Source organism: Charadrius vociferus, unplaced genomic scaffold (genome assembly GCF_000708025.1).
Source record: "Charadrius vociferus isolate BGI_N301 unplaced genomic scaffold, ASM70802v2 scaffold263, whole genome shotgun sequence".
NCBI classification, from domain to species: Eukaryota; Metazoa; Chordata; class Aves; order Charadriiformes; family Charadriidae; genus Charadrius; species Charadrius vociferus.
In genome coordinates, this window is record NW_009647769.1 from 1,550,524 (window position 1) to 1,575,646 (window position 25,123).

A 25,123-nucleotide genomic window follows, 5' to 3' on the forward strand; every position below is an offset into this window, starting at 1 on the left:
AAGAAATGGTGGTTTTGTTTTATTTTTCCACAGAAAAACTGAGATCTTTCACTGAGGATGAAAAGTTGAAATCTCAAAAATTTTAGTAAATTAAAATGTAAACCAACCCAAACCACAAAATACGGATCAACACAAGCAAAACACTTACCTTACTCCTCCTTTGTGCCTGTTGTCTACACCTTGGCTTAAAAGCAGACTGAAAAAAGTCTCATTTAAAAAAATACATTGAAAAATAAAGGAAAACTTCGAAACTTTAGGTCTTTAAATGTATTATTCTGACTTTCTAAACATTTTTTCACAATTTTTAAACAAAAAATGATGAAAATGGATGTTCTGCAACTGACAGTGCACGTTCATGAATCCAGAATTTTTGACAAAAAGATAATTTGGGGAAAATTCCTGCATAATTGTAAGTCCTCTTTGCCCTGCTCTAAAAGCCCAAGGATCTCTAATACCTGTGTCTTTTACCGCGTGGGTCCCAGAACATATCACCATGGGAGTCAGAATCATTATCCTCATTTCCTATGTTGGAAGACTGAGGGACTTGCCCCAGGACGAGCAGCAGACCAGCCGTGGAGCTGAAATGAGAACTTTCCCCTGCTAGTCCCAGCTTGGTGCTCTTTGGTCTTTGCTGTGTGACCAAAAAAATGGGTCTCTGAACTGATAGTTTAGCCCTGAGATGGGATCGATACACCTGGTTTTGGAAGAGACGGTGACAGTAAATTCCTGCTCTGAGGAGCAGAAGACCAGCACTTCTCCAGACAGAATTGCTGTCCAAAGAGTCCCTCCTCATTTCCCCCTAACAAAACGGATTTATCTGCATTTATAAAGAACACAAAGCTGAGTGAATGCTACCTAAAGTTTAACTAGGGAGCAAATGGAAAGTTTAGATAAAAGTCTTTTGAGGAAAAATAATGAGCAGAATTACAGTAGAAACAGTTGCTATATGGATAAGGCAAAATATTTGACAAGGAAAACATCTCTGAGAAGAAAGGACAAGGGTAGAGCTATTATAGCCTCTGAGGCCTTTTCCCTCAGACTTCTTATTTTATAACATATTTCTAAAACACAACACCCACAACTGTTTTTCTTCATCTATCAAAGCATAAAATTGCCAGTCCTTTGACCTAACTTAAATGAAGGAAGTAGCAATGTTAGGTTTAATTAAAAACAGCAAATATTTGTACAGCTGTCCCTGGTTTCACAGCACAGAAATAGGTTTAGCATCAAATCTTACAGTTTTAAGTCCTCTGGGAACCATATACAAAAACATATAGGATCCTTCTGGCTGACTTGCCAAAGCCAGAAATGCCTTTTTTTTGGAGTTATTTCAGGTGGGGCTCATTCAGCCTTCCCGTTTCCAACCCACTGTTTTCCTACTTGAGATTTTTTTTTTTTTCCTTCTTTTTTTCTGTGCTCCAAACGCGATACTGTCAGCTTGACAGGTTTGGATGCATTTGATGCATTTTGGGGTTGTGAATAATAATAATAAATAAAACTGAGGGTAGGCTAAGAAGTTTTGACTTATCAGCAGCCATAGCTTTTTTGGGGAAAACCCTGATGGTTGGACCCAGCTGGGCATTTCCAGGGGTCTCTGCCTCTCAGTATGGGTGTCACTGGGAGGCACCTGGCGTGGGATGCAGGAGCATCAACCAGATCCATGCCGAATATCCCCTAAACCAGAAGGGGTTTGGAATGAAAGGTTTTGCTCCTGGGCCCTTTCTCTCCTTTTAAATTACACATTGAAAAATGCTGTAAAATCCTTCAGCAGTGAGCTTTATAACACAGCCTCCGGAGACCTGACTCCGTGCACACCCCATCCCCTCAAATGGGCCAGCCGTGGCAAGCCCAGTCCCAGCAGGGACCACGGGAGGATTTACACCATCTCATCCAAAAAGTTCGGCAGCTCCGAGCTCTGCTCCCCACCCATCCCTCCTGGGGACCCGCAGGTTTCAACCTGCCAAAGCCAGCCTGGGTGGGGGCTGGAGATGCCGGTGGGGTGGGCGGCCACCCACAGCAGGGCCAGAGATAAGAGGGAAGAGGGAGGAAAGGGGCCAAACTGGGATTAAAAAGCCGCACCCAGGTCTGGAGTGGGAAGGGCGGTGGGAAGGCTGATGGCCAGTCCAGCTGCTCTGCTGGTGTCCATCAGGCACCAAGCAGGGGCTCTCCACACACTCCGGGCTGTCGCAGCCCCCCATCCTCCCCACAGCCTCCCACAGCCTTCCTGCACTCAAACCTTCAGCTCCAGCAGCGTTGGCCCAGCTTGGCACAGCCCGGGAGAGGAAATGGAGGTGTCCAAGCCTGGTGGGGCTCAGGAGTTGGAGGAAGAGAGAAAAGCCCCAGGGAAAAGCCCCAAGGAAGGAGAAGAGAGTGGAGACCTATCTCGTCTCAGCCCAGATGAACCCAGGCCAGAGAGGCTGACCCAGCCAGGGCTGGCGAGGTGTGAGACGCTTCGAGAGATGGCTCTGCATAGCAAGATGTCCCGACTAGTAGAAGCGACTTCTCGGCTCATACAAGTAGAACAGACTCTCCTGCTCCCTCTCCTACAGCAGCATCCTCTTTCTTTCCACCCAAAAGTAAGTAAGAGAGAGACAGAAGTACACTTCTTTTGGGCTTTTGGCAGAAGGGCAGTGGACTGCACCCATAATTGCACGTGCTGGCTCTTGCCAAGCGGACTGGAAGAGTTTCATTTACATTAATTTTCAGTTAAGTAATTTAAGCTTACAGCCTGCAAAACAGAAAGCTACTGACAGTTCAGGGTAGTTGCATCACAGGGATTCAGGGGATAAAAACACTTTTTGGCAGAATGAAGTCTTACTGACATGCTGAGTAGCCTGGAAAGATTATTTAGGGCTTTTTCAGAAGCCAGTTTTATATGTCTAAATTTCTATAAATGCACATAAAGTCTTAAACTAAAAAGCTATTCACCAGTTCTAAAAGAGCCAAAAACCAACCCAAGATGCAGAGATGACCAGTAACCTGAAAGTGAAACGTGACTGACCCACAGATCCCGCAGCTGTTCTAGATTGACACACTATATATCCAGCATATAAGACCCAATGAACATATACGTGAATAAACCCCTCAATTTTCCATTAAATACAATGGTTATGCATATTCCCCCAGGAAGAAGTCTAAGAAAAAGCGTAGGTATGGGCTTGCAATTCATTGACTATTTGGAGTTCAATATGTCTCCTATGTCTTGATTCTTCCAGCTTCCCAGTTTATGTTGGCATTGCCCAAAAGGTCTTTACCTTATGATGAGTCTTGGGTGCACCATGTAGAAGAAGATGGCAGTTCTTATCCAATTTTTAGTACCAAACATGCATTCCAAAGAAACCCAATTATTAGTAGACATCAATTTGTGGACCAGATGAACTAAATCTCAAATCTGCTCTTTTACTTTCATGCCAACCTTCCTAGCCCAGACCGGCACAATGTAGGAAGATGGGGGATACCGAAGCAGTAAAGATGTAACCCCTTAAAGTCTTATGTGGTGGGCAAATATTTATGAACAAAATTTTGCTATGACATCTGGTTTCTCAGTCCCTTGGTGATGAATTTGAGATATTGCATTATACTGTTTTCATGTGTGTTAGAGCAATGTACAGAGTCCAGCTGGCTTTGTGATAGTTCACAATTTGTTAAAAATCAAATCCAAGCTATCTCAAGTCAAGACACAACTCACCCATAAACTCAGTCACCAAAAATCAGAAGCATCCTTTGAACGTTTGGGTCCAAATAGTTTCAGTTTCCAGGAATAACCATCTAGAGTCCACTACGAATAAATATACCTAGAGATGGAAGGGGCGATATTGGAAGCTATGCATGACATAAAAAGTGTGTTAAAAATCAAACAAAATTTTTAGACATTATTCTTCAAAAATGAGGTACAGTGACAGGTTGGAATTCTGCAATACCAGTTTTCCAGTAAGACTTCTTCATTGCTTGTAATTTAAAATAAACAAGGCTAATGACATTTGGGTTTTGTACAAACAAATGCTAGCTTGATGAAATACAGCCACCTCAACAAAAGTTTTATTTTCTTCCTCTTCTTTCCCAGAACTACTTTAATATCTGCTTGTATGAAAGCATGTGCTCAGATACCACTGGGAATACAGTTCACTTTGGATTCTGATTTTCCTATTCTACTTGAAGCTAAGTGAGGTCCTTTTTTCACTGAAAACCCATTATCATGGCCCATTGAGCTCTGGGACTTTCCCTCCTTACCTCCTACAATGAGGTTACATAAATTCTGCACTAAGTTTCCTCAGACCCTTCGTCACGGATAACCGACTCCTTTAATTGCGAGTAGTTTCACTGCTGCAGATTTGATTTTGAAGTAAATTGGATTCCAAGGGATCCATTTATATTATAACCTGTTCATAAATTCAGATGAACAAGCCCTTAAAAAGAAGCTGTAAGCCAATGAGTTGGCCAAAGTCCCTTCAAAATGGCAGCCTTTGGTAGCATGTCCTTCCACTCACTGCTTTTGAAGGAAAGATCTGGGTTTATGTCTCAGACACACTCACTCATACTACCAGTCAATATTTGATAATTCTCACTTATTGCTACAGTCATGTCTCTTTCAGTTCCTTCTTGACAACCCTGACTTTCCTGTTTTCTGTTTATTTTGTGGTTGTTCCTTGTTTTCATTTTATTGGTTCATGGTATCGGTATCGGTTTATCAGCTGAACTGTTTCCAAAAATCACTCTATAAAATGGTCCCAAAACAGACAGACACAGGCTCAAAGGAAAAACAGATTCAAGGAAGGGGAAGGACAACACTGAAATAGCCCATTCCCTGTGGGCACTGAGAACAACTCTTTCTGCTGCGTCCCAGTGCCTGTTAGGCAGTGCTAGTCCCCACCAATTAAAAGCTGGGTGTTAATTTCTGACAAACAGTGACATCCTCGCGAGAATTTGGAGCAAACCCTTTGGTAGCGACAGCAAGCACTCCGTTACTGGTTTTGCCCTGTAGTACAGCTACAAAGAGCGTCCTTAGCCAAAAGGTCCGCGTGAAGATGGGGAAGGATGAAGCGCCTCTTTCTCCCCGGTCCTGGGACCCAGGTGACCATGTCACCCCGCTGCCTGACCAGCTGTTCACTGGCATCGCACCCACAAGCACCCCCCCACACACACTTCGGCCTCCACAAAGATGCCCTGTAATAATGTCCATGTTTTCTCTCCCCCCTAATTACACGCTGCCAAAGCGAACAGAACAGCCTTTTTTTTTTTTTATTTTATTTTTTTTTTAACAGAGATTCTGTATTTTAAGCAGCAATGTGAGTGCATTTGAAAAGGAAAAATACAAGGTATGAAAGCTTCCCGAAATAGCAGCGTGCGGCTTGCCCTGGCTGTGCTCAGGTGCAGCTATGCATTACTCCAGCTTTTTGATAACATCCTGTCTCCTGCGCCGAAGTTACCGAGGGGTCGCGAGGACGGTACTAAATCAGAAATGTGTAGCGGATTGGACTGGGCCAATCCCAACGGCAGCCAGCAGGGAATGGAATATAAATCACGCTAAGAAGTTAAAATAGCCACCCCATTTGCAAAACAGTCATGGTATTTTCTTTAAGGGGGAAAAGAAAATAGTGTCTTTAAAGGTGCCAGATTGGCAGGGCGGGATAATAAAAAAAACCTTCTGACTGTGCAAGTTTCTCCTGCCCCTGTGCTACAGTGCCGCTGCTCTTGCTGGTGCAGAGGAAGAAGGTTGGGGCGGCAGTCTCAGCGCTCCTTGCCGAAAGGAGCAGCGTCAGCAGGCCTGCCCATCCTCCCGCAGTCGCTTTGCCCTGCATCTCCTGTGAGGGTGAAACAGTGCAGTTGTTGTGAAATCAGCCCGGTGGCACTTCATTTGTACCCAGACCGAGTCACAGCACCGGCACACAAGTGATGGCATGAAGGCAGCCTCGCTAGGCTTCCCGCCGGCAGGCAAGGTGACGGTGCAGTGCCTCTGCTAAGCCTGCCCACAGCAGAGCCAGCTACGGGCTTTGTTTTCCTGCTATACCGAGACCCATCCCTGGGGAACAGACCAGAAAACACCAGTTCACTGCAGGCCAAAGGACAGCCCAGCATCGGGGCATCGCTGACTTTGGCCACAGGTGAACCGAAGAACTGGAGATGTCCTGCTCCTCAGGAGAATAGCAGCGAGGGGTGGTGCAGCTCTGCCGACAGCTCTGCTGGTTGTTTAGCACCCTGTAAGCCCAGGGCTCTTCACCTGGGGAACACGCACTTTTTGGGGGAGGAATATGGAACGGGTGGCTGTTGCTAGATGACATTTCTAGTGGTAGTTGATAAGCTTGCTTTCTGGTTGCTGATTTCCTGATACAAATCAGAGGTCGGTGCTCAGTAGCAAAGTGACTCCTTCTTCCTTGTGCAAGAGATCTGAAGACTGATTCATAAATAATGGCTTAGGGGTGACGGAAACGAGATAAATTGCTTTCATTAGAATTCGCATAAAACAGCAGCAGAGTCCCTGCTTGCCACCACGGATTGAACAAATGTGCCAGCATGCATGTTTTTCATTTTGCAGCCACTGATATTATGAAGTTGTTCCCAGACCTAATAGCTTTGAATGTACATTTTTTAAAGTAATTAATATGAAGGGTGATCCTGGAAAAAATTGCCTCACCCTTCATAAAGTTATTTACAAGCTGTAGGCATCAATGCTCGTTTGTGGGGATATGTTTTTACATACTGACAAACAGACGATTTGAAGTTCTTCAAGTGAGGAATTGCCTCTGAGGTCTTTCTGGAAGCTCAGAGGAAATATGCTTAGGTGGTTCCATTTTATTAATATGATAGTGCTGTACTCCACATGCATCTGCACCTGCTGTGTTAGAAAGAGGCTTTGCAGCAGCAAACCACAGAATGAACTACACTAGGGGTTTGGGGGATTTATTTATTTTTATTTTTTTCCACAGGAATAGTAACTTTGCAAGAAAGTATTAACTCCACTGTTCTTGGTGGTACATGTCTTAGGAGATATGCACTTAGGAGATATGCACTTCCAAATGCAAGTGTTTTAGAAAAGAACAGATGAGAGATGGTTACAGACTTGAGGCAGGACTTACCGTAGAATCATAGAATGGTTTAGGTGGGAAAGGACCTTGAAGATCTTTGAGTTCCAACCCCCTGCCATGGGCAGGGACACCTCCCACTAGACCAGGTTGCCCAAGGCTGCGTCCAGCCTGGCCTTGAACACCTCCAGGGATGGGGACTCAACAACCTCTCTGGGCAACCTGTTCCAGTGCCTTACAACCCTCAAAGTGAAAAACTTCTTCCTAATGTTTAATCTAAACCTGCCCTCTTCCAGTTTGAAGCCATTACCCCTCATCTTGTCACTACATGCCCTAGTAAAAAGTCCTTCCCCAGCTCTCCTGTAGACCCCCTTTAGGTACTGGAAGGCCGCAATAAGATCTTCCCAGAGCCTTCTCTTTTCCAGGCTGAACAGCCCCAACTCTTTCAGAAAATCTGAATTCAGAAAATTTGAAATCTCTTTCTGAAATCTGCCCCAGGGAGATTTCCTGAAGACTGAGCGGCTCAAGTTGTGTTCCCTTTAGGGTCATCAGAGAGAAAGAGGCACTCCAGATTCAGTTCATCCTATAACAGCCATCTAAGATGGGTCAAATAAACTGTTCCTATTGCTCCCCACTGACCACATGCAGAGCCTCTGGGAAAAAAACTCCAGCGTAGGCTTTCATGCGCCCAAGAAATGACACAGGAATCACTTTCTAAAATGACTGTTTTATTCCTCCAGAAGTTGAGCTATCCTGAGAATTTATACTGGAAAAATATAAAATACGTCAGTGGGGGTAGAGGTGCTGAGCTACCAGGAATGGACATTAGGAGCTCTGGCACTCCAGCTCTGACTCCCAGGTTTTGGCCCGCCGATCATGGAAAGCATCCAGCACCTGGACCAGGGCACCGCCACTGCCACTCTGTCTTCAGTGGAAATTTTGTCTACCAGGGTGCATGGAGATTAAGAAAAAATGTTGAGGGTTGGCAGCAGGCCGGGGTCTAAAATTTGAGTGCGCTGAAGAAAAAGGCAGCTGTCTGTAAGAGCCAGCTGTAGGAATCTGTTTGATGGGTCAGGCTGGCATCTCTGAGTAAAATAAAAGATGGACGAAGGCAGTTCGTGTCTTCTCTAAAGAAGCCTTTATAAAAGTGGCCTCTTCATAAATGCAAAGCAACCTGGTGGATAGTATCAATTTTATGTTAAGGTTCAAAAATAAAAGCTGGGCCATCAGAAACATCCTGAAACTTCAGGCTACCACTGAGTGACGACTGCATGAAACAGACCCAGAGCAGTGGAAAATTTTAAGCCATAAATTAGAGAGCCTTGAAACTAGTAGGCCATGCTGTTTTTATTCTGGGGGAGGTTCTTTATTAACTCATCTGTCTAAACATATGGATCTTGACAAATGAAAGCTGCGGGGAGGATCTGCTCCTGTCCTGCAACTGAAAACACTTAGAATCAAATCTCTGCAAATATTCCTGTTACCTTCTCTTAAATGGCGAAGTACCGCAGGAGCTGTTGCTCTCTATCAGTTCAGCTCACAAGGCCCCTGTTTCCTGAAGTTGAAATGGAAAGAATTTTTAGGCTGAAACTTTTTCTTTTCCTTCAGTAAGTTACTGCCCACTTTTACTGAAAGGAGAGAGATAAGTCAAGTTTTTATTCTCTGTCATGTATCCTAAAGCTCCCATGTGCTGGACACCTGCAAAAGCTAGCAAAGCCAGCGTGTTTACTTAGTGCAATTTATTTGACCTTTTAATATATTTGAGTAAGGATTTTATACCTAAGGCAACTTTACAGAACAGATTTGAAAGGTGACCTTCAAAGGAAACATCAAAATCTTTCTGAAAAAGGAAACTTTGGAAATATATGTGAAAAAGGCTGCTTTTCAGCTAACCTCCTGACTCAGGACTCCCTGGCTTTTCGGCACAGAGCAATGAGTTCATCTTGCCCACAGCAGACCCACAACCACTATCGTACAATACCTAAGGGCCCAAGAATGGTGTTGGATGGCTACTTTCAGTATTCCCATAATGAATGCCTTCTATTTGCTGGTTGGAGCGCTCACTCAGCACTGGTTTTGATGTTAACCCGCATTTTAATCCTTCAACTGCAAATCCATTTTGCTGTTACCATTATGAAGCTGGGGTTGTCTAGGCGAAACGGAGTTTTTAAAACTGGTTTCTTTGTTGTTTTTAATAACAAATGTAAAACCCACAATAAGTCTGAACCTTCATGCTTTTAAGAATAACATTAAAACTCAATTTCCTCTCAGCTAAAAGCACAGGCTGCTACTAACTGAAAGAGTAAATACATCAAGTGAAGGAGGTAAGAGGTGCCAAAATCTGGTGTGTACCACACGTGACAGAAGAAGGTTCCCCTGTCCCCTACAGCTTGTCCTGGAGCGTTCATTGCGCGTGAGACCTTGTGAAGGCATAGGCTGTGACTGAGACCACATCTGCACATAGATTTTAGGATGACAGAGGCTGATTCTGCTGCCAGAAGAAGATGTCTTGTCCTCTTCCCCTCCAAATCCTCATTCCCAGCACTGAAATGCTCCTCCCTTTGTGCTGACACAGCCCTTTCCTGGAGCAAGCCAGGCTGGGGAACCATGGCAAGTTACAGCTCTGCTTCTACCATCTGCTTCTACACCTCTTTTAGGGAGGTGTAGGAGCAAATGGGGGTAGAAGGGAATGTTTTCTTTTAGTAGTTGTCTAAATGTGCATAGTAGATGTGCAGCCCCTTATAGTGCTTACAAACCTATTCTGGCCCAGCTCAGTGGCAGGCAGAAGGTCACCCCTACCGTAGGCAAGGTCCTACAGCCAGCAGTGCTACAGGTCCTTAGGGGAAAACTGGCTCCACTGGGCTTTTTTCCAAACACAGCAGGCAGGGATTTCCATGAGCTGCAACATACGATGCTGGTTTGACTGGAATAAGGAATATTTGTCCCATGCAGAGCATTTCTCTAGCATGGGCAGGTGTTAGAGCAGCACTTCTCATGCTGCCGGCCATGCCACATCTGAGGGACTGGGAAGTCTTCTTAATTTGTTACGGTGTGCAACGGGCAGAGCTGTCGAAGTCACCTGCCTCACTGCTGATCCCAGTCACATCATAGATGAGGGACCCTGCGTGGAAGTGATCCTTTAGTGAGGGTTGCTGCCACAAAGTCCACTTGGAGGCCACTGGGAGCTCTCCAGAGACATCTGGCTATAACATTTCCCTGACATCCTACTCTTGCCTGTCAGGGTAGGGGGAGTTGAATTGCTTGAGGACAGCTACAAAAGGGCTGCCTGGTAGAAACAGAATAAAAAAAGAAATTAATTGCTGATGGCTAGGGAAGAAATTGCCCCTTAAAAGTGAGTAGGTGAAACTGCTACCCAAGGCTTCCTGCCAAGACAGCTTGCAGCCCCTCTACTCCACTCTCGTGAGACCCCACCTGGAGTACTGCATCCAGCTCTGGAGTCCCCAACATAAGAAGGACATGGACCTGATGGAACGTGTCCAGACAAGAGCCACGAGGATGATCCAAGGGCTGGAGCACCTCTCCTATGAGGACAGGCTGAAAGAGTTGGGGCTGTTCAGCCTGGAGAAGAGAAGGCTTCGGGGAGATCTTATTGCCACCTTCCAGTACCTAAAGGGTGTCTACAGGAGAGCTGGGGAAGGACTTTTTACTAGGGCACGTAGTGATAGGACAAGGGGGAATGGCTTTAAACTGGAAGAGGGCAGGTTTAGATTAAACATTAGGAAGAAGGTTTTCACTTTGAGGGTTGTAAGGCACTGGAACAGGTTGCCCAGAGAGGTTGTTGAGGCCCCATCCCTGGAGGTGTTCGAGGCCAGGCTGGACGCAGCCTTGGGCAATCTGGTCTAGTGGGAGGTGTCCCTGCCCATGGCAGGGGGGTTGGAACTCAATGATCTTCAAGGTCCTTTCCAACCTAAACCATTCTATGATTCTATGACGTAATGCTTACACTACATGTATCTCAAAACTGAAGATGTTTCACACTAAATCAGAGATGAACATTCATGATTAGGATGTTTCTGCTTAAAAAATCATGCCCAGGAAACTTGGGGAGCGTTATTTTTCCCTCACTTCTTTTTGCTTTTGCTTTTAGGATAGCATTGAGTTTAGAAACATCTGTAGTCATATGGCTTTACAAAGAGAGGGACAACAATTGGAGAGAGACTTACATGAAGCCCACCAGTGTTTGAAGACCATCATTGAGAAACTCATATGTTCATTGGCAGTTTTCCCCTCAGATTCTTACATCCCAGTCCGATCTGCTCTGAGACAAATCCTGCAAAATCTCCTGGCAATGTGAAACAGCAGGCTGCTTGGCAAAGGAACGAGCGAGGCCTATGAGCTGTTACGGTCCTATAAAAATAACAGATAACTTGAAAGGTGAATCCTGGAGATTTTACTGGAGCAGGAGACTTTACATCAGTGAAGACTTCCCAATGGAGACGGTGTTCCTGCAAAGTAATGAATAGCCTTCTCATATCAAACTTATATCAAAGTCATGTTAATGAGAGCTGGGAACATCTCCAGAAGTTGCTGTGGAGGAAGAGGAATTCATTCTTAAATAATAAGGTCTCAAAATGAATACAGAAAGGTGGAGGCTGAGAAGACAACCATCAGAAATCTCTGTATTTTCATCACAGCTCAGGAAAATGTGTTTTGAAGTGATTCTTTATGGCGTGGACACTTGAGAGAGACAGAGGAAATACAGTGCTTAAGTGTGGACTCTTTCATGAGAAGGTATACAGCCTGATTATGCTGCAAATAAAGACAGTCTGCTAAATCTTTACTGCATTTTACCATAATAAGCCAACAAACTACTGGAAAGGTGAAGGTGCAGTATCTTCCGTTGAGAAAAGAGAAAAAAAAAAAGAAGAAAAATATGTGGGACCAGTGGGATCAATCACTTTAAAGCAATAAAAGGTCTTGGTAGATGATCCAGTGGAGGTGAATGGAAAGCAAAGCAAAAGAGGCATTAACACGGTGAAGCAAAGGTATTTATAAACTGAGGTGAAACATTTGTGAAGATTGCTTTGCAGAGCTTTCTCAGCCCCTGTGACTGTGCAGCAGACAGCATAAAACCCTGCACTCCTACTGCCAAATCAGGAGGGTTTATGAAGTCACTTACTTCTGTCAAACAGCTGCAGCTGTAATGCTGCAAAGAGGCATTCCCCCCCTCTTTTTGCAATAAGATTTAATGTCTGTGTGATTGCTGAGCAGGAATAACGGCTTGTAAAACTTTTTTTCTTTTTTTTTTTTTTTGAAAAAGAATAAATTAAGCTCCTTTTAACTGTGATTTGGGTAGTGGGTGAGGGAATTTTGTAGACTATGAGATAGAAAAGTATCTCTTTCCATTGGCTGGAGGAGTGAATTTCCACATGTGATTTTTTTTTTTTTTTTTAATGTGTGATCGTGAACATCATCAGCTGAATACTTTCCGAGTGTGGTTCCATACTCTGATTGATTTGCCATATTTTATGTTCACACGTTAAATGTTACACTGGTGTCATTCTCACAGCTATAATTAAGGCTACCTCAAAACACTTATTCACTGGTTCTTAGTGTGAATGCAGACAACTGCCCTGGGTTGAAATTTTGCATGGGATGTCTCAGCTTAGGATTCATTTAGAAATGGGAAGAAAAAACACGAAGCTCAGGCCAGCACCAGATATCACTTTTTTTTCCTGTAAGTGTGACTCCCTCCCTCACGGGAAGAGGGAAAAGGGCTCTGTTGGGAGAATAACATGGTGGTGTTTGCCAAAATATTGTGATCTCCAGGGCAACGCTGAGCATAACGGCAGACAGCAAATAAACAGAAGGGATGCACACATAGGTGTTATACTTATCCCTACACAGGTATTAGTCAGTGTGTATCTACTGTTGTTGGCACCACCCTTCACAGTGGAAGGATGGGGGCCTGAAGAAGTCCTGTGAAATGAGTATTTTGACAATTTTTCTAAAGTTATTTGAGGGTGGCAGAGCACTGGAACAGGCTGCCCAGAGAGGTTGTGGGATCTCCTTCTCTGGAGATATTCAAAACTCACTTGGACGCATTCTTGTGCAACCTGCTCTAGGTGAGCCTGCTCGGGCAGGGGGGTTGGACTAGGTGATCTCCTAAGGTCCCTTCCAACCCTGACCGTTCTGTGATCCTGTGTGATTCTGTTATCCCCTCGGAGGAGAGAGACATGTCCAGCAGAGAGGCCGGAGGAGGAAACCTGGCTGAAGGCAGCTGCAGCCCTGACGTCTACCTGCTTTGCAGAGGACAAAGAGATGCCATCGTCCCTCCATCCACTGTCCCCGTCCCGTCCCCCCCTTCCCCCCCATACACTTTGGTGTGACAGCCACCCACCGGAGCCCAGACGCCTCTCGCCCTGGCTGCGAGGAGCTGTTTCTTTATGTCTCACCATTTAGGCAGGTCACTCCCTGGTGTTCTACACTTGTTTCTATTAGTGCACTCTATCTGCTATCACACCCAAGCACCCGATTTCAGGGTCTGTGTTCCGGTTCCTTCAGCAGGGCATTAGCCCCTAGCACAAATGCTTTTATCTCCAGTTTCATTAAAAAGTCGTTTAAAAGAAAAGCTTCCCCAAGGACTCTCTATGCCTCTCACTTGTATCCAGCTCAGTGCGCTGAAATGTTGGTCTGAAAATCAATAGCAAGATCCTGTTGACTTCACCAGGGCCAGAATCTGAGCTATGCTCTGCAGGTCAAAGCTCACACCATCAGCATTCCTAACAGCTTTGGCATCAGGAAGGCTCAGGAAAAAAAACAAAACCAACCAAACCAACAAAAACCCCAGGCTGATTTCAACTCTTTTTGCCCAGTCACATGCTTGTGCGCACAAAATTAATGACCAAGTACAGAGGAACGAAAGCATTTGGCAGGTAATTTTCTCTTCAAGCTTCTAAGAAACTAGCAAGCGCTACAGATTAAAAGTACATTGCATCTAAAAAAATACTGCGGCCAGAGTTCCACCAAATCGGACAGGTTCTCTTCTGGATGGCTCTGGGACTGCAGAGATCCCTAACAGGTAAGAAACACAAGACCCAGATACTTAGGGGAAATTTAGGCCTTCTTCATGTTTTTTTACAAGAATTAGTGTTTATGCTGAAAATTTCCAGAACTCTTTCTTTCCCAAATATTCCCACTTAAAATGAATATTTTGCTTCAAGGTCATTTAAAAAGAAAACATTGTTAATTCTTTGAAATTCTGGCCAGAAATTTAAGAATCCCTTGGGAAAATTAATTTTGCATCAGGCTATACAGCACAGGTTTTCAATTCCTCTCCTTGTCCTCGAGATGACGGTGCAACGGAATGGGAGGGCAATGGGTTCTCAGGCCCTGAGTCTGCAAACACTTTGGGTATGGTTTCATGACTCAAAGTGCTCACATTACGGTGGTTTAATAAGTTACCACCCATCAGCTGAGCTGTGGCAACCGCCTGTGCACATACAATTAGCTCACCCTAATTGCAAAATGTGCAACTCGCCCCCTTTTCAGGAGATCAGCGCAGCTGCACGTTTATATCAAGTTACCCCTCGGCACGTTTGAGGCTTGAGGCCTTGTTTCATCATACCTTAATCGAGACCAAGCATCGCAGAAGATACGAGCATCCCACATGCCCCCTGGGGTGGGGATTCACCGCATGCCCGACCCCGTGGCCTCGGCAGGCTGGTGGACCCCCGCCATGGGTGGACACCTCAAGCTGAGGTGAGAGCTGCTCTCTGCAGTGTGTCATGTTCACTGTGCAGCAGATGAAAATCAGAGCATCGGAAAGAATAGGCTGAACTGTGCCTTCCTGCCTCCCACACGGGAAGCAGGGACAGTGCAAGGGAACCTGCTGCCCAGAAGTCGCCAACCTTGCTCAGTGGCCAGCTATGTCACCAGCTCATGCGTCACACACACTGCTGCCACACCTAAAAGCTGACTTCTTTTTTTTTTTTTTTAGGCTAAGATGCTCCACTTTGGGTTCAGATGGAGAACAAACACTGTTTGCACCTCTGTGATTTCATATACCCACCCCAACATCCTGCTCCGGACTATCTGTGTTTCAGAGCTCCCCCGTATGCCTCTCGTCTTTTCTGTTGTGCTTTCCAAATAATACCACCCAATTTAGCACAACTACTGTGCATATGAGCCACAAAAGTCAGCCTGTTCATCTGGGTTATGTATTTACATCTCCTGCTACCAGGCATTGGATGAAACAGCTTCCTCCTCCTTACCGGTCCTTTTGGGCTTTGATGACTCAAATCCATACTCACGTGAGCAGCTCTTGCTCAAACACGTACTCCATTGTTTCAACTGGGTCTTCCTACAGCAGTGTCTACAGGATCGGGACGTTTCCCACCGGCATGCCAGGTTTCAAGCACGGGATACACTTGCTACATCAGGAAATAAGTGAATACGAAGCTGAACAAGCAGAGAAACCCTGAGCATGAATGTGTCAACGATTCTATCTGATAAAAGTATTTTCCTATTACCCTCAGCACATGAGGCTCAGGTTAACAAATGGGGCAAAGTAGTCCAGGAAAATAGAAAATGTATATAGTAATGCAATAAAAATGTACATGCACACCCTTTTTATTGCATGTGTAGAACTACTTGAATTTTATTTCCAAAGTCAAAATATTGATGAAACTTCAAGACTGAAAAAATAAATTAGAAGAAAACCTTAATGATTTTTCAGTAAATATTTTTTTCCTAAATAAATCTCATGCCAACTGCCCTGCATTTTATTTTAGCTGCTTGAAATAGTTTGAGATGTAAATGAGAAAAGAAACCTGGAACAATTTTTTTCCAGAAGGTGCTATGACCAGTCCTATCATCATCTAGGTAACCTTTTTATACTCCTGGAATCAATTTCATCTGTCATTCACCTTTAAGCAGCGCACCTGCACTCGTGAATCCCTATTCTGGGACTGCTTTAGCCTTCCAAATTGCTGACCAGCTTCAAACAAGCCCAGCTGCCTGTTTGTCAAATGTTAAAGTGTGTTTTCTTCACAGCCAACTCCAAATACTTGGTCCTAGATTAATGCCAGGCTAAATGTGCAATATCTGACCGATCACCACAGCTCAAAATCAAGTATTTTTAACAATTTTAAGATGACTGTCCTGTTGCTTAGAAGTGACTGTCACTTTGAGCCTATCCAGACAATTCAGAGGTTGCTGCTAAATTTGTGTTTAGTTATGTGCAAATTTGCATGTGCGACAAATATGTCACACAAAGCATCCAAAGCTGCTCCAGGAAAACTTCTTTTATAATTGTACCCCACCATAGTATGTTCTGGTTTCTCTCTTTGCTTTATTTGTGGCCATTACAGAAGGACGGCGTGCAAAGAGTGATGTTACGGCAGTGGCATCAAGCAAGCGATGGAAAGAAGAGTGAAGTTTTCCTGCCAGTCCTTTAATTCACTCCATTTTGCGCAGGGATAATGTGAAAGCTTTTAATTCCATGACTAAAAACTCTTTATCTGAAGGTTCCTGCTCCGCTGCACGCACGGAACGGACAGTGTTCACTGTACGAGCAGCTCCGTGATATTCAGTTCAGCATGCGGCTTCGTGTTTGCTGCTCACTGCTCCACGTCAGGGAGGCGGTGGGAGGTATTGCTGTTTTGCAGAGGAGGAGTTGCGGCACGCAGAGATGACAGCTGAGAGCTGCCACCCGTTTGGTGGGCCCAGCCGGGGAGCACCTCAGCTGCCAGAGCGCTTAGGGCCACCTGTGGTCCTCACTGAGGACTCTGTTGCGTCCCCTTGGCTGATCCCTCCTGTGGGCAACCCAAGGCTTGCACCTGGGCTTGGCCACCGGGTGGGAAGAGACAACCCGGGAAGGTTCTCAGAAGTTGATGTGCACCAGCCTGGGTTGAAACAAGATTTCACAGGCTTTTACCAACTCTTCACTTTGCAGCCCAGCTCACAGCACTGTAACTGAAATGCTCAACTCAACGTTGTTTCCCATCCTCCCAAAGAAGAAAACCAGCAGGAACTTGCGACGAAGTCCCCTCTGCGTCCGTGCAACCGGGCGCAGCGTGGGGCTGCATCCCCCGGGGGTGGCGGACGCGGAGTGCGGAGGAAACGCCGAAGATAGCAGTGTATATGAGGCTTTCTAAGCCCGGCCCTGCTCTGGAGCGGCTGCGCAGCCCCTCCGCGCTTTTAAAGCCGTTTCTGTGCCTTAAAACCGCCCCAAGCCAAGCGCGGAGGCTGAGCGGGGGGCGCCGTTCCGGCGGGCGGCCCGCGGTGGTTAGGGGGGGAGATGAAAAGGTGGGAGGAATTAAAAGAGGAAAAAGTGATGCGGCGAGAGGGGCTGAAAAGGGCTTGAGGGGGGGTGGAGGGGTGGGGGTGGCGAGATGCGGCCGCAGGGGTATGGAATAAGGTGGGGGAAGGAGAGGAGGGAGGGAGGGAGGAGGCAGGGAAAGAAGGAGAGAAAGGAAGAAAGAAAAAAAAAATAAATGAAAAGAAGAAAGAAAAAAAATAAAAGGAAGAAAATTCTCTGTGATCCCCCCCGCCCCGCTTTTTCAGAAGATCAAAATAATTGTCAGCCATGGCTATTTTTTATTGCTATTACATTTCTGCCCCCTTCCACACTATCTGCTGGGATTGGAAGTGGAGGAACTCAGATACTACAGGAAGGCTATTTTCAAATATAATATTTGCAAAACTCCCAAAGCACTGGAGATCTCAAGAAGGGGTTGTTTGAGGCTTTCAGCCCAATTTCCGAATTATGCCCCCTCCATAGATAGGACTTTTTTTACCACTATAACTATGTCAAGAGACAAGTTTCTTTTTTTAATCACATAGTTATTTTGATGACACCACAAGTGTAGCTCTGCCTTCACTAGTGGTAACATGTACCAGTATAGCATCTACCTCTCCTGAGAAGATAAAAATTGCACCAGCGAAGAAGAGCCTTACAACTGGTGCAACACTGTGGGCTCATCAGCAAGTCTGTGCCACTTACTGCGCTATGACATCCAACAGGTAAGTTTTGTGTTCAGAGTCACGCTAAAGGGCTCAACACTCGTCAGCAGTATGAGAGACTGCAAAACGGAGTATCATTTGGTCTTGCTCATTTTAATGGCAGTTCTGGAAATGCTGGAAGTTTTCTACGTAAAATAGAGGAAGGAAAGATGCTTAGTGCTACAATAATAGTCTTTAACCCCAAGACCTTACTTGCTTGGGTTTGGTTCTTTTTCAGGAAATCACTTTTTCCAGCTTTTCTTCTATTTCTTTGCATTGTCCCTTGGAAGGTTGTTAGCATCGTGATACCCAAGGCCCGCGTTTCATTTGGTCCCTGCTCATTGCACACCAGCGAGGGTGGGCACAGCACTGCCAGGAGATGCACAGCAATACCCCTGTGCACATGAAGGAAAGCTAGAATAGCCCATTTTCCAAAAGGAGTTGCAAATCATTTTTGGTTTTCCTTTTTAAATAACTGCTGGTGAGTCAGGCATGACATGGCTCCCGTAATCTTCACAGATAATTAAGCAATTCATACCTTGTGTCTGTGGGTAGATGCTGCTGTCAAAACTCAGGCCCATTCTGGAAGTGGCTGAAGTGCTTTCTTTGGGAACAAAAGCCCACCCCTCTTGCTTTCTCCCACCTTTGACTAAATAATCTTAAATATCAAGACTGTATAGTAGGCAAATTTGCTTGTGTGGGCCATTGCTTTTGAAGCTGATGCGACAGCTTGTTGCACGACTCTTCTCTGTATACATTCTTCCATTTCACTGGGAGGAATGCAAGAGATAAGCAGAGCAAGAAGCTTTTGATTTTTGTTACTGTAACTTGACAAAATACAGCTTTGTCAGTTCTGATATTACACTGATGACCAGTGTTTCACACCTCAGTGGTGTGAAAGTGGCTACAGTGTCTGTAGCATGGGCTGAGGTGTCCCAAAGCCGACATGGCTGGACTCCATACGAAGCCGGGATCTTGCTGACACCCATCCCACTGCAGCATCAATCTCGGAGTGAGCAGGAAGAAGTCTTGCTCCCCGCATGGGTTACCATTTACCTGTGTCAACAGATTATTCAGCATAATACATGTGTTTTCTTCAGTTTCCTGAACTTTTTTTGCATAGACAGCCTTGTCCCAAATACCTGCATCATCAAGGAGCTCTGCAAGGGCCTCAGGACATCTGGACTCTGACAGAGCAAGAGGAAACTTGTGCTAGGGGTGAAACAGGCTGCAGTGTCGAACCAGACATTTAAAAGAGATCCAGATTCTGCAACACAAGGGCATAAATTAAACTGGGTAAAAAATAAGGTTAGACACACGGAATCCTCAGTTGGAGGTGAAAAACAGTCTTTGTCCTTCTGTTCCCCGCAGTGAAATAGGATGATTTCTTTCATAACTGCACCGTCCAAACCACTTCTTAGATTCATGGCTTATTTCCATTATTTTAGCAAAGGTGTGTCTCAGTCTGCATGTAATATTTGAAATAGGGGGGACTTGTAGCACTTTCCAGGTTGGCTAGTCCATAACCACATAGAGTAGTACCATGGAAGAACAACTGCTCAGTCTCATGCGAAGGCAGGAAAAATTGAATAAAGTTCAGAAAATGCAGATGCAACCCAAATATCGGGAGGATTTTTCCAACTGCTGGATGTTGCAGGTGGTGGAAGAGTCCCTCCAGAAAATATTGGTTCACCCTTCATCCTGGCACACGCTGAACTCTTCTGAACAAAGCAACAGCAGATGCTAGAATTAGTCAAGGAATCAAACAGTTTTTGATAGGAAATCTCATACACCATTTCTAGGCATTTCTTCCTCTCCACCCCCCCCTCACCCCCCCCGCCCCGCGCCTTTTTTTTTTTTTATGAGAAAAGCAGTTATGTTAAAAACATCATGGGGATTAATTCTGAACTGGCAGGGAGATGGGATAGATGATTGAACAGATTCTTTCCATCTCCACATTTTGTGATCTATGAACTCACCTTTGGGAAACTTTTCTCGTTTCAGGCCGAGTTTCACTGCCCCGGGGTTGCCTGAAGAAGGTGCGATATTTCACCCGAGCGGCATTAACACTACCACTGCTCTTTGGCTTTAAACGTTAGTGAGATGTTTCAGCACTAAGAAATGTTGACAGAGTGACTTTTCTTCCTGGAGGCCTCCCTGTAATATTTTCTGCTGGTGCTTCATGCTGCAAACCAGAGATAACTACTGTTAACTGGACGTGCTGGAGACTGAACCTGCACCACAACCAGCCCAACGTTTGCTGCACCGAGTCCTCTGTGACTTCCTTTTGCTTCCTGTCCCATTCCTCACAGGCAGAAAGCTCATATGAGGGACACCATTGAAATACAGTGTTCCGTGCAATTTCTAAGGAAAAGCCCATCTTTCTGGCCCCCAGTGGATGGTCCCCTTGCCAAAGAGTCTCGAGTTACCTGGAAGCCCCAAGAAGTCCTGTAGCTCTGTGCTGCCATGAAGATCAGATTAGTGCTTAGTGAGTGTGGCTGTGTCCTCAGCCAGTAATCCCGCTTAATGGGACTCACCGTAATGCAGGGTAACTGAGTGGCAAGCATCCAAGTCATTCTTTTTAATTAAGGAATCCACAGAGAAGTTCACATGGGATCTAACGACTCGCAACACAGTGTTTCTGCGGAGGGCAAACAGCAAACTGGGAGACAGCCTTCAAATCACGAAAGGTGTGGAGGAGGGGACTGGTGTCCCCAGAAGCAGCCCGAGGCATTTGATCAGGCACCTGGGAATGAGGGGTGAGAACAGTTTGTAGGAGTGACAGTCTGGGGATGTGTGGCGATGTCCCCAGCCTTGCAGAAGGCTCAGGGAGGCCCCCAGCCATGGAGCGACCGGTTTTCTGCCAGGTTCACCCCCATGCAAGCCACTTCTGTCACAGACAGCACACAAGCGTTGCTTTGTCTGGGTTGGTTTCTCCTGGACACTTGATTTTTCTCCAAGCAACTGCATTTATAGCCAAAAAGTCTGCGACCCAGAACAATGTCTAATTTAGTTTACAGCTCAGAGGATGTAAGGAGGAAGTAATGTGAATATCAGTTCAGGAAAAAACAGTAACCTGGAAAAAGAAGATGAAGAGGACATCCACCCACTTCAGCTAGAACAGTTTGTCATCACATGGTACTAAGGGGACAACGTCATCCTGAGACTCCAGCGGTCTACAGCTTTTCTTCTTATTCTTATTAAACCTTCCAAATTAGAGATAGCTCAAATCTATGTAAATAACAGCATGTAACATACAATATATACGCATACTTGGTATAAAACTGACTTCTGGGGCCAAGAAACAAGAAACCATTAAAATTTAAAAAAAAAAAAAAAAAGAAAAACCAATGAGAAAAGTCTCGTTGCATTTGTGTTTATTTTCAGGCTGGAACTTTGTGGCTCGGGGAACGGATCCACTGACCTTTCGCTTGCGTGCTCTTCAGCTCCTGCTCTGCCACAGGCAAGCGAGTGCGAGCGAGCTCAGTGGTCCTCCCCAAACCCCGACACACGCAGACTCCAGTGATGAGGAGCCTATGCTGGTCTTGCCACAAATTTCCTGTGCGGTCTTGGATAGGAAGGTGTCTGTGTGCCTCAGTTTTTCCATCTGTAAAATAAGAGTGATGTTACACTGCTTCACCAGCGCAGCTAAATTTCTGCTTAAAAAGCAGTCTGTGACCTTTGGATGAATGGTGGTAATGAGCTGTTTGCCTTATTTATAAGTATCATTTGGTGTGATATAAATATTTTTTTGTATTGTGCATACTGTGTTTATTTTGTGCAAGTGAACGCAGTCCCAACGAAAGCAAGAGACCAAGTATTTTGCTTTCCCACATAACTCAACCAGCGTTCCTGAGTCCTGATCTCTAACACCTCTGCTATTGCAGTCCTGGGCCCCTCTTGAGCAGAAACTGCTGATTGTGCCAAATTCTCTGGTGTTTTGTAACGTGGGCTAACATGCGCCGGGGTTTGGATGAGACCAATAGGCTCATTTTCACTTAAGGCCTGTGGCAGCGCTGGAGCTGGAGAGCACAGAAGGGAAAGGTCGGTGTATCCTTTCCCTAAGCCACACAGCTCCTGTTTGAAAACAAATAAAAATATCATGTGACTGTTATGATTTTTAATTTTTTTTTCATAGCTTTATGGCCTTGCTTCCTTCAGAAAGTCAACTTTACACCAAAAGGAAAGTTAGATGCTATTACTTTTGTACATTTGCATTGTTCCTCACTTGGAAGGTTTGCTTGGAATAAGAAGAAAAACTGTAGACCTATTACTTCTCTTGTTTTTCTAATTTTGTGTGTGTCAGTCCACATGTATAGTATTAGCCAATATTTGGATGGCTTTCTGGAACAAAGCTGGCGAATATGACCATGCACTTTGAGAAAGTGATGTCCAAATAGACACCAACAAGCAACTAAGTTAACTGCAGCCTAATGAGTGTCTCTAGAGAGTGATTAAAGTGAGCGGTTAACTCGGGTGGGCTGGGAACATGCGCACAATTACTATGGCTTGGTAGATGATGAACAAATTGTTAAACCACAATAAATTGAGTTTGCCATGTCCATGGCCTGGAGGACATGATGGTATCCCCTTTCCACTTCCAAAGGGTGGTCTCAGCTGCTTTTCTAGGTTCTTTCTTGAGTCAACCAGACAGGCAGACACTCACAAGGCGGGAGATGATCCCACTTACTTTGTGCAACTCTTTTGGAATGGTAGAAATTAAACTCTTTGATGGCTAAATTTGGTGAGATGAATCCCACACAAAATACCTAAAATGGTATTATTGTCAGAATTCCTCCTTTTCTCGAAGAGGGGTAGCCATTGAGTACCAGATCCCCCACATCTGGCTTACCAGTGGTTAAGTCAAAACCCAGAGGAGGAGATACAGTAATCCTAAACTTCAGTAACTACCTCTAGCAATGAGGACAATGGACAACTCGCTGCTGCTACTGATTAAAAGAAAGTAAAGAATGGACCTATGTGTCTCCTCACCTTTGAATTCAACAATAACCTCAAGTTCCTTCCCAAACAACTGTAAAAAAAGCTATACAACCTGGAATCTTATCCACTGTTGTGCTTCTGTTAAAAAAACGACAAATTAGGGAATACTGGCTGGCTAATAATAACTGACAAGGGGATTGGTACTGGAGAATCACTGGGTTCATCAGAACCATCTCCAACATCCCTTCTTAACTAAATGCCTTCTAGTAGTACCTTTCTGCAAGCTACAACAGACTTCTGCCTTAGAGTACGTAACACAAACCACCACTACACCAATACTCCTCTGGCTATTGGGTATATCACAAGCTTGTAAATCAACAATCAAGATCATGATAGCATCAAAACTCGAATATTCTTGAGTGGGACCAATATACAGCTTATCGCCCTGAAGGCAGTGGCAACCTTATTTACTTTATCCTCACTCACAATTTTGCTTTCAATAGCCCACATTTCCTCCAGAATATGAGTACAGACATGACAGTTAAAATGAACTGCAACATGCCACATGCCAGACTTTTCGTGGAACACCTGTAGAAGGAATTCTAAGTAAGTTTATAAATTCTGTCACCAAGCCCAACCTGTACCTAAGATGACATATTCATCATTTGAGCTGGAAACCTGGATTTCCATATCAATTCCCGCTATAAATTTGATAATAATTACCTTGCTACTGCTTTATCTCTGGGATAGCCTACTCAAGTATAATTTTCCAGGATAGTGTGGATAACATCAACAAAGTTAATCCCCACAATAGAATGTGTGCATATTTATCTATTTATACACATTATACATAATTTGTGTATATATAAAGCCTACAGACCAGCTTAGCAACTCAATATACGCATCAAACATCTGACAAAGTTGGTAATGCAGCCACACTCTCACATACCACTGCCACCACCACATTTGCTTTGAGAAGAATGCTGTTGTGAACAACCTAATGACCTAGGAAGGACTGTTTCTCAACAAGTATACTACTTGAGACAGACGTGTCATGTTTTTGAAGGAGCCATCCAAGCACCTTGTAAGGAATTACTTCAATTCCAAATGACAACCTGCAAGGACATTTTATCTCCAGGTATTATGTACCATGACACCCTGTAATGTACATAGAAAATCACTGAGCAATCTCAGTTTAAGCTTATATCTAGCTATAAACTCGATGTTGCCTTCAAAACCCTGTCCAAGACCTGATACCAAGCCCACTAAAATCAATGCAGCATTAAATTGGCAGGCATTAAAGGAGATACTGTATGGAATGTATTGCATAGCATTGCCTCATCATGAGCAGCATGGTATGAAAAAGGTATCTCAGTCTGTGGCAAGGTAAACAGATCAAATCCCAGAACCAGTGATTAGCAAAGAAGGGTGAAGCTCCAGAAGTCTGAGTCAAGTAGTCACTAAAAGCATTGAATACTGCTGAGAGGTTTATGAAAAACACGAAAATAGACTCTGATGAGATTCCTCACAATTTTCATCTCTAGTTACACTGGAAGGACTGCAAAAGAAAGTTTTGTGTTAGTCACCAGGACTACAGGTACTCATTACAATGAGAAGTGTGACAATGCATAAGAAGGAAAAAATGCTGTTGTTCAGCTTCTGTGAAACTTCAAATTTATTTGACTGAGATCAGGAATGCAAGTTAACCCTTGTATCAGAGGCCAACCTACCACATTATAGTCTGCCTGACTAACATTGCTCTTATTTTTGGTGGCTAGGGTCTTCCATTGCAACAGAAATACAGAGCTGCTGAAGTTATTGTTGCTCTGGGTATAACATCTCGTCCTACAGTCGTTACATTCTGATTGAAACAAGGTTTTCATCTGACAGAATTTGTCACAAGACAAATTTGAGCAGCTACAGCCCCAGATCCCTTGAGTGCCTTACAGAGAGGGTGGAAGAACAGGAAAGCTCCATGATGGTCACCGAACTGCTGGGTGGGGAGCCCCACTGACAGAGTCCGCTTCACTCACTCTTCATCAAACCTCAACAAAGGTTTACAGTGAACAAGCAGGAAATCCCTTCCCTACTCGGCACGGTGTATTTGCATATGGTAAAGAATTAAGTGGATTGATATTTTGCTGTAACTGAGGAAAAAACTGGATATATACTCTACTGTATGCATGTTAGGTGCAATG

At 44.6% G+C, this 25,123-nt stretch overlaps 1 protein-coding gene across 1 annotated transcript; it reads left to right on the forward strand.

Annotated features, from left to right (window-relative positions):
- The first annotated feature begins 2,114 nt into the window (after nucleotides 1–2,114).
- Nucleotides 2,115–17,137, forward strand: LOC104284105. Its single transcript, XM_009882391.1, has 3 exons — nucleotides 2,115–2,576; nucleotides 16,508–16,624; nucleotides 16,997–17,137. The coding sequence occupies exons 1-3, from the start codon at nucleotides 2,115–2,117 to the stop codon at nucleotides 17,135–17,137; spliced, it is 720 nt and encodes a 239-aa protein (XP_009880693.1).
- Nucleotides 17,138–25,123: the final 7,986 nt, after the last annotated feature.

What these genes read in the sequence shown, in the direction of transcription:
- LOC104284105 (XM_009882391.1), top strand. Translation starts at nt 2,115, where the DNA reads ATGGCCAGTCCAGCTGCTCTGCTGGTGTCCATCAGGCACCAAGCAGGG. An exon ending in CTCTTTCTTTCCACCCAAAA is followed by an intron (nt 2,577 to 16,507) that starts GTAAGTAAGAGA and finishes CTTTATCTGAAG; the next exon opens with GTTCCTGCTCCGCTGCACGC. An exon ending in TGCTCCACGTCAGGGAGGCG is followed by an intron (nt 16,625 to 16,996) that starts GTGGGAGGTATT and finishes ATCCTCCCAAAG; the next exon opens with AAGAAAACCAGCAGGAACTT.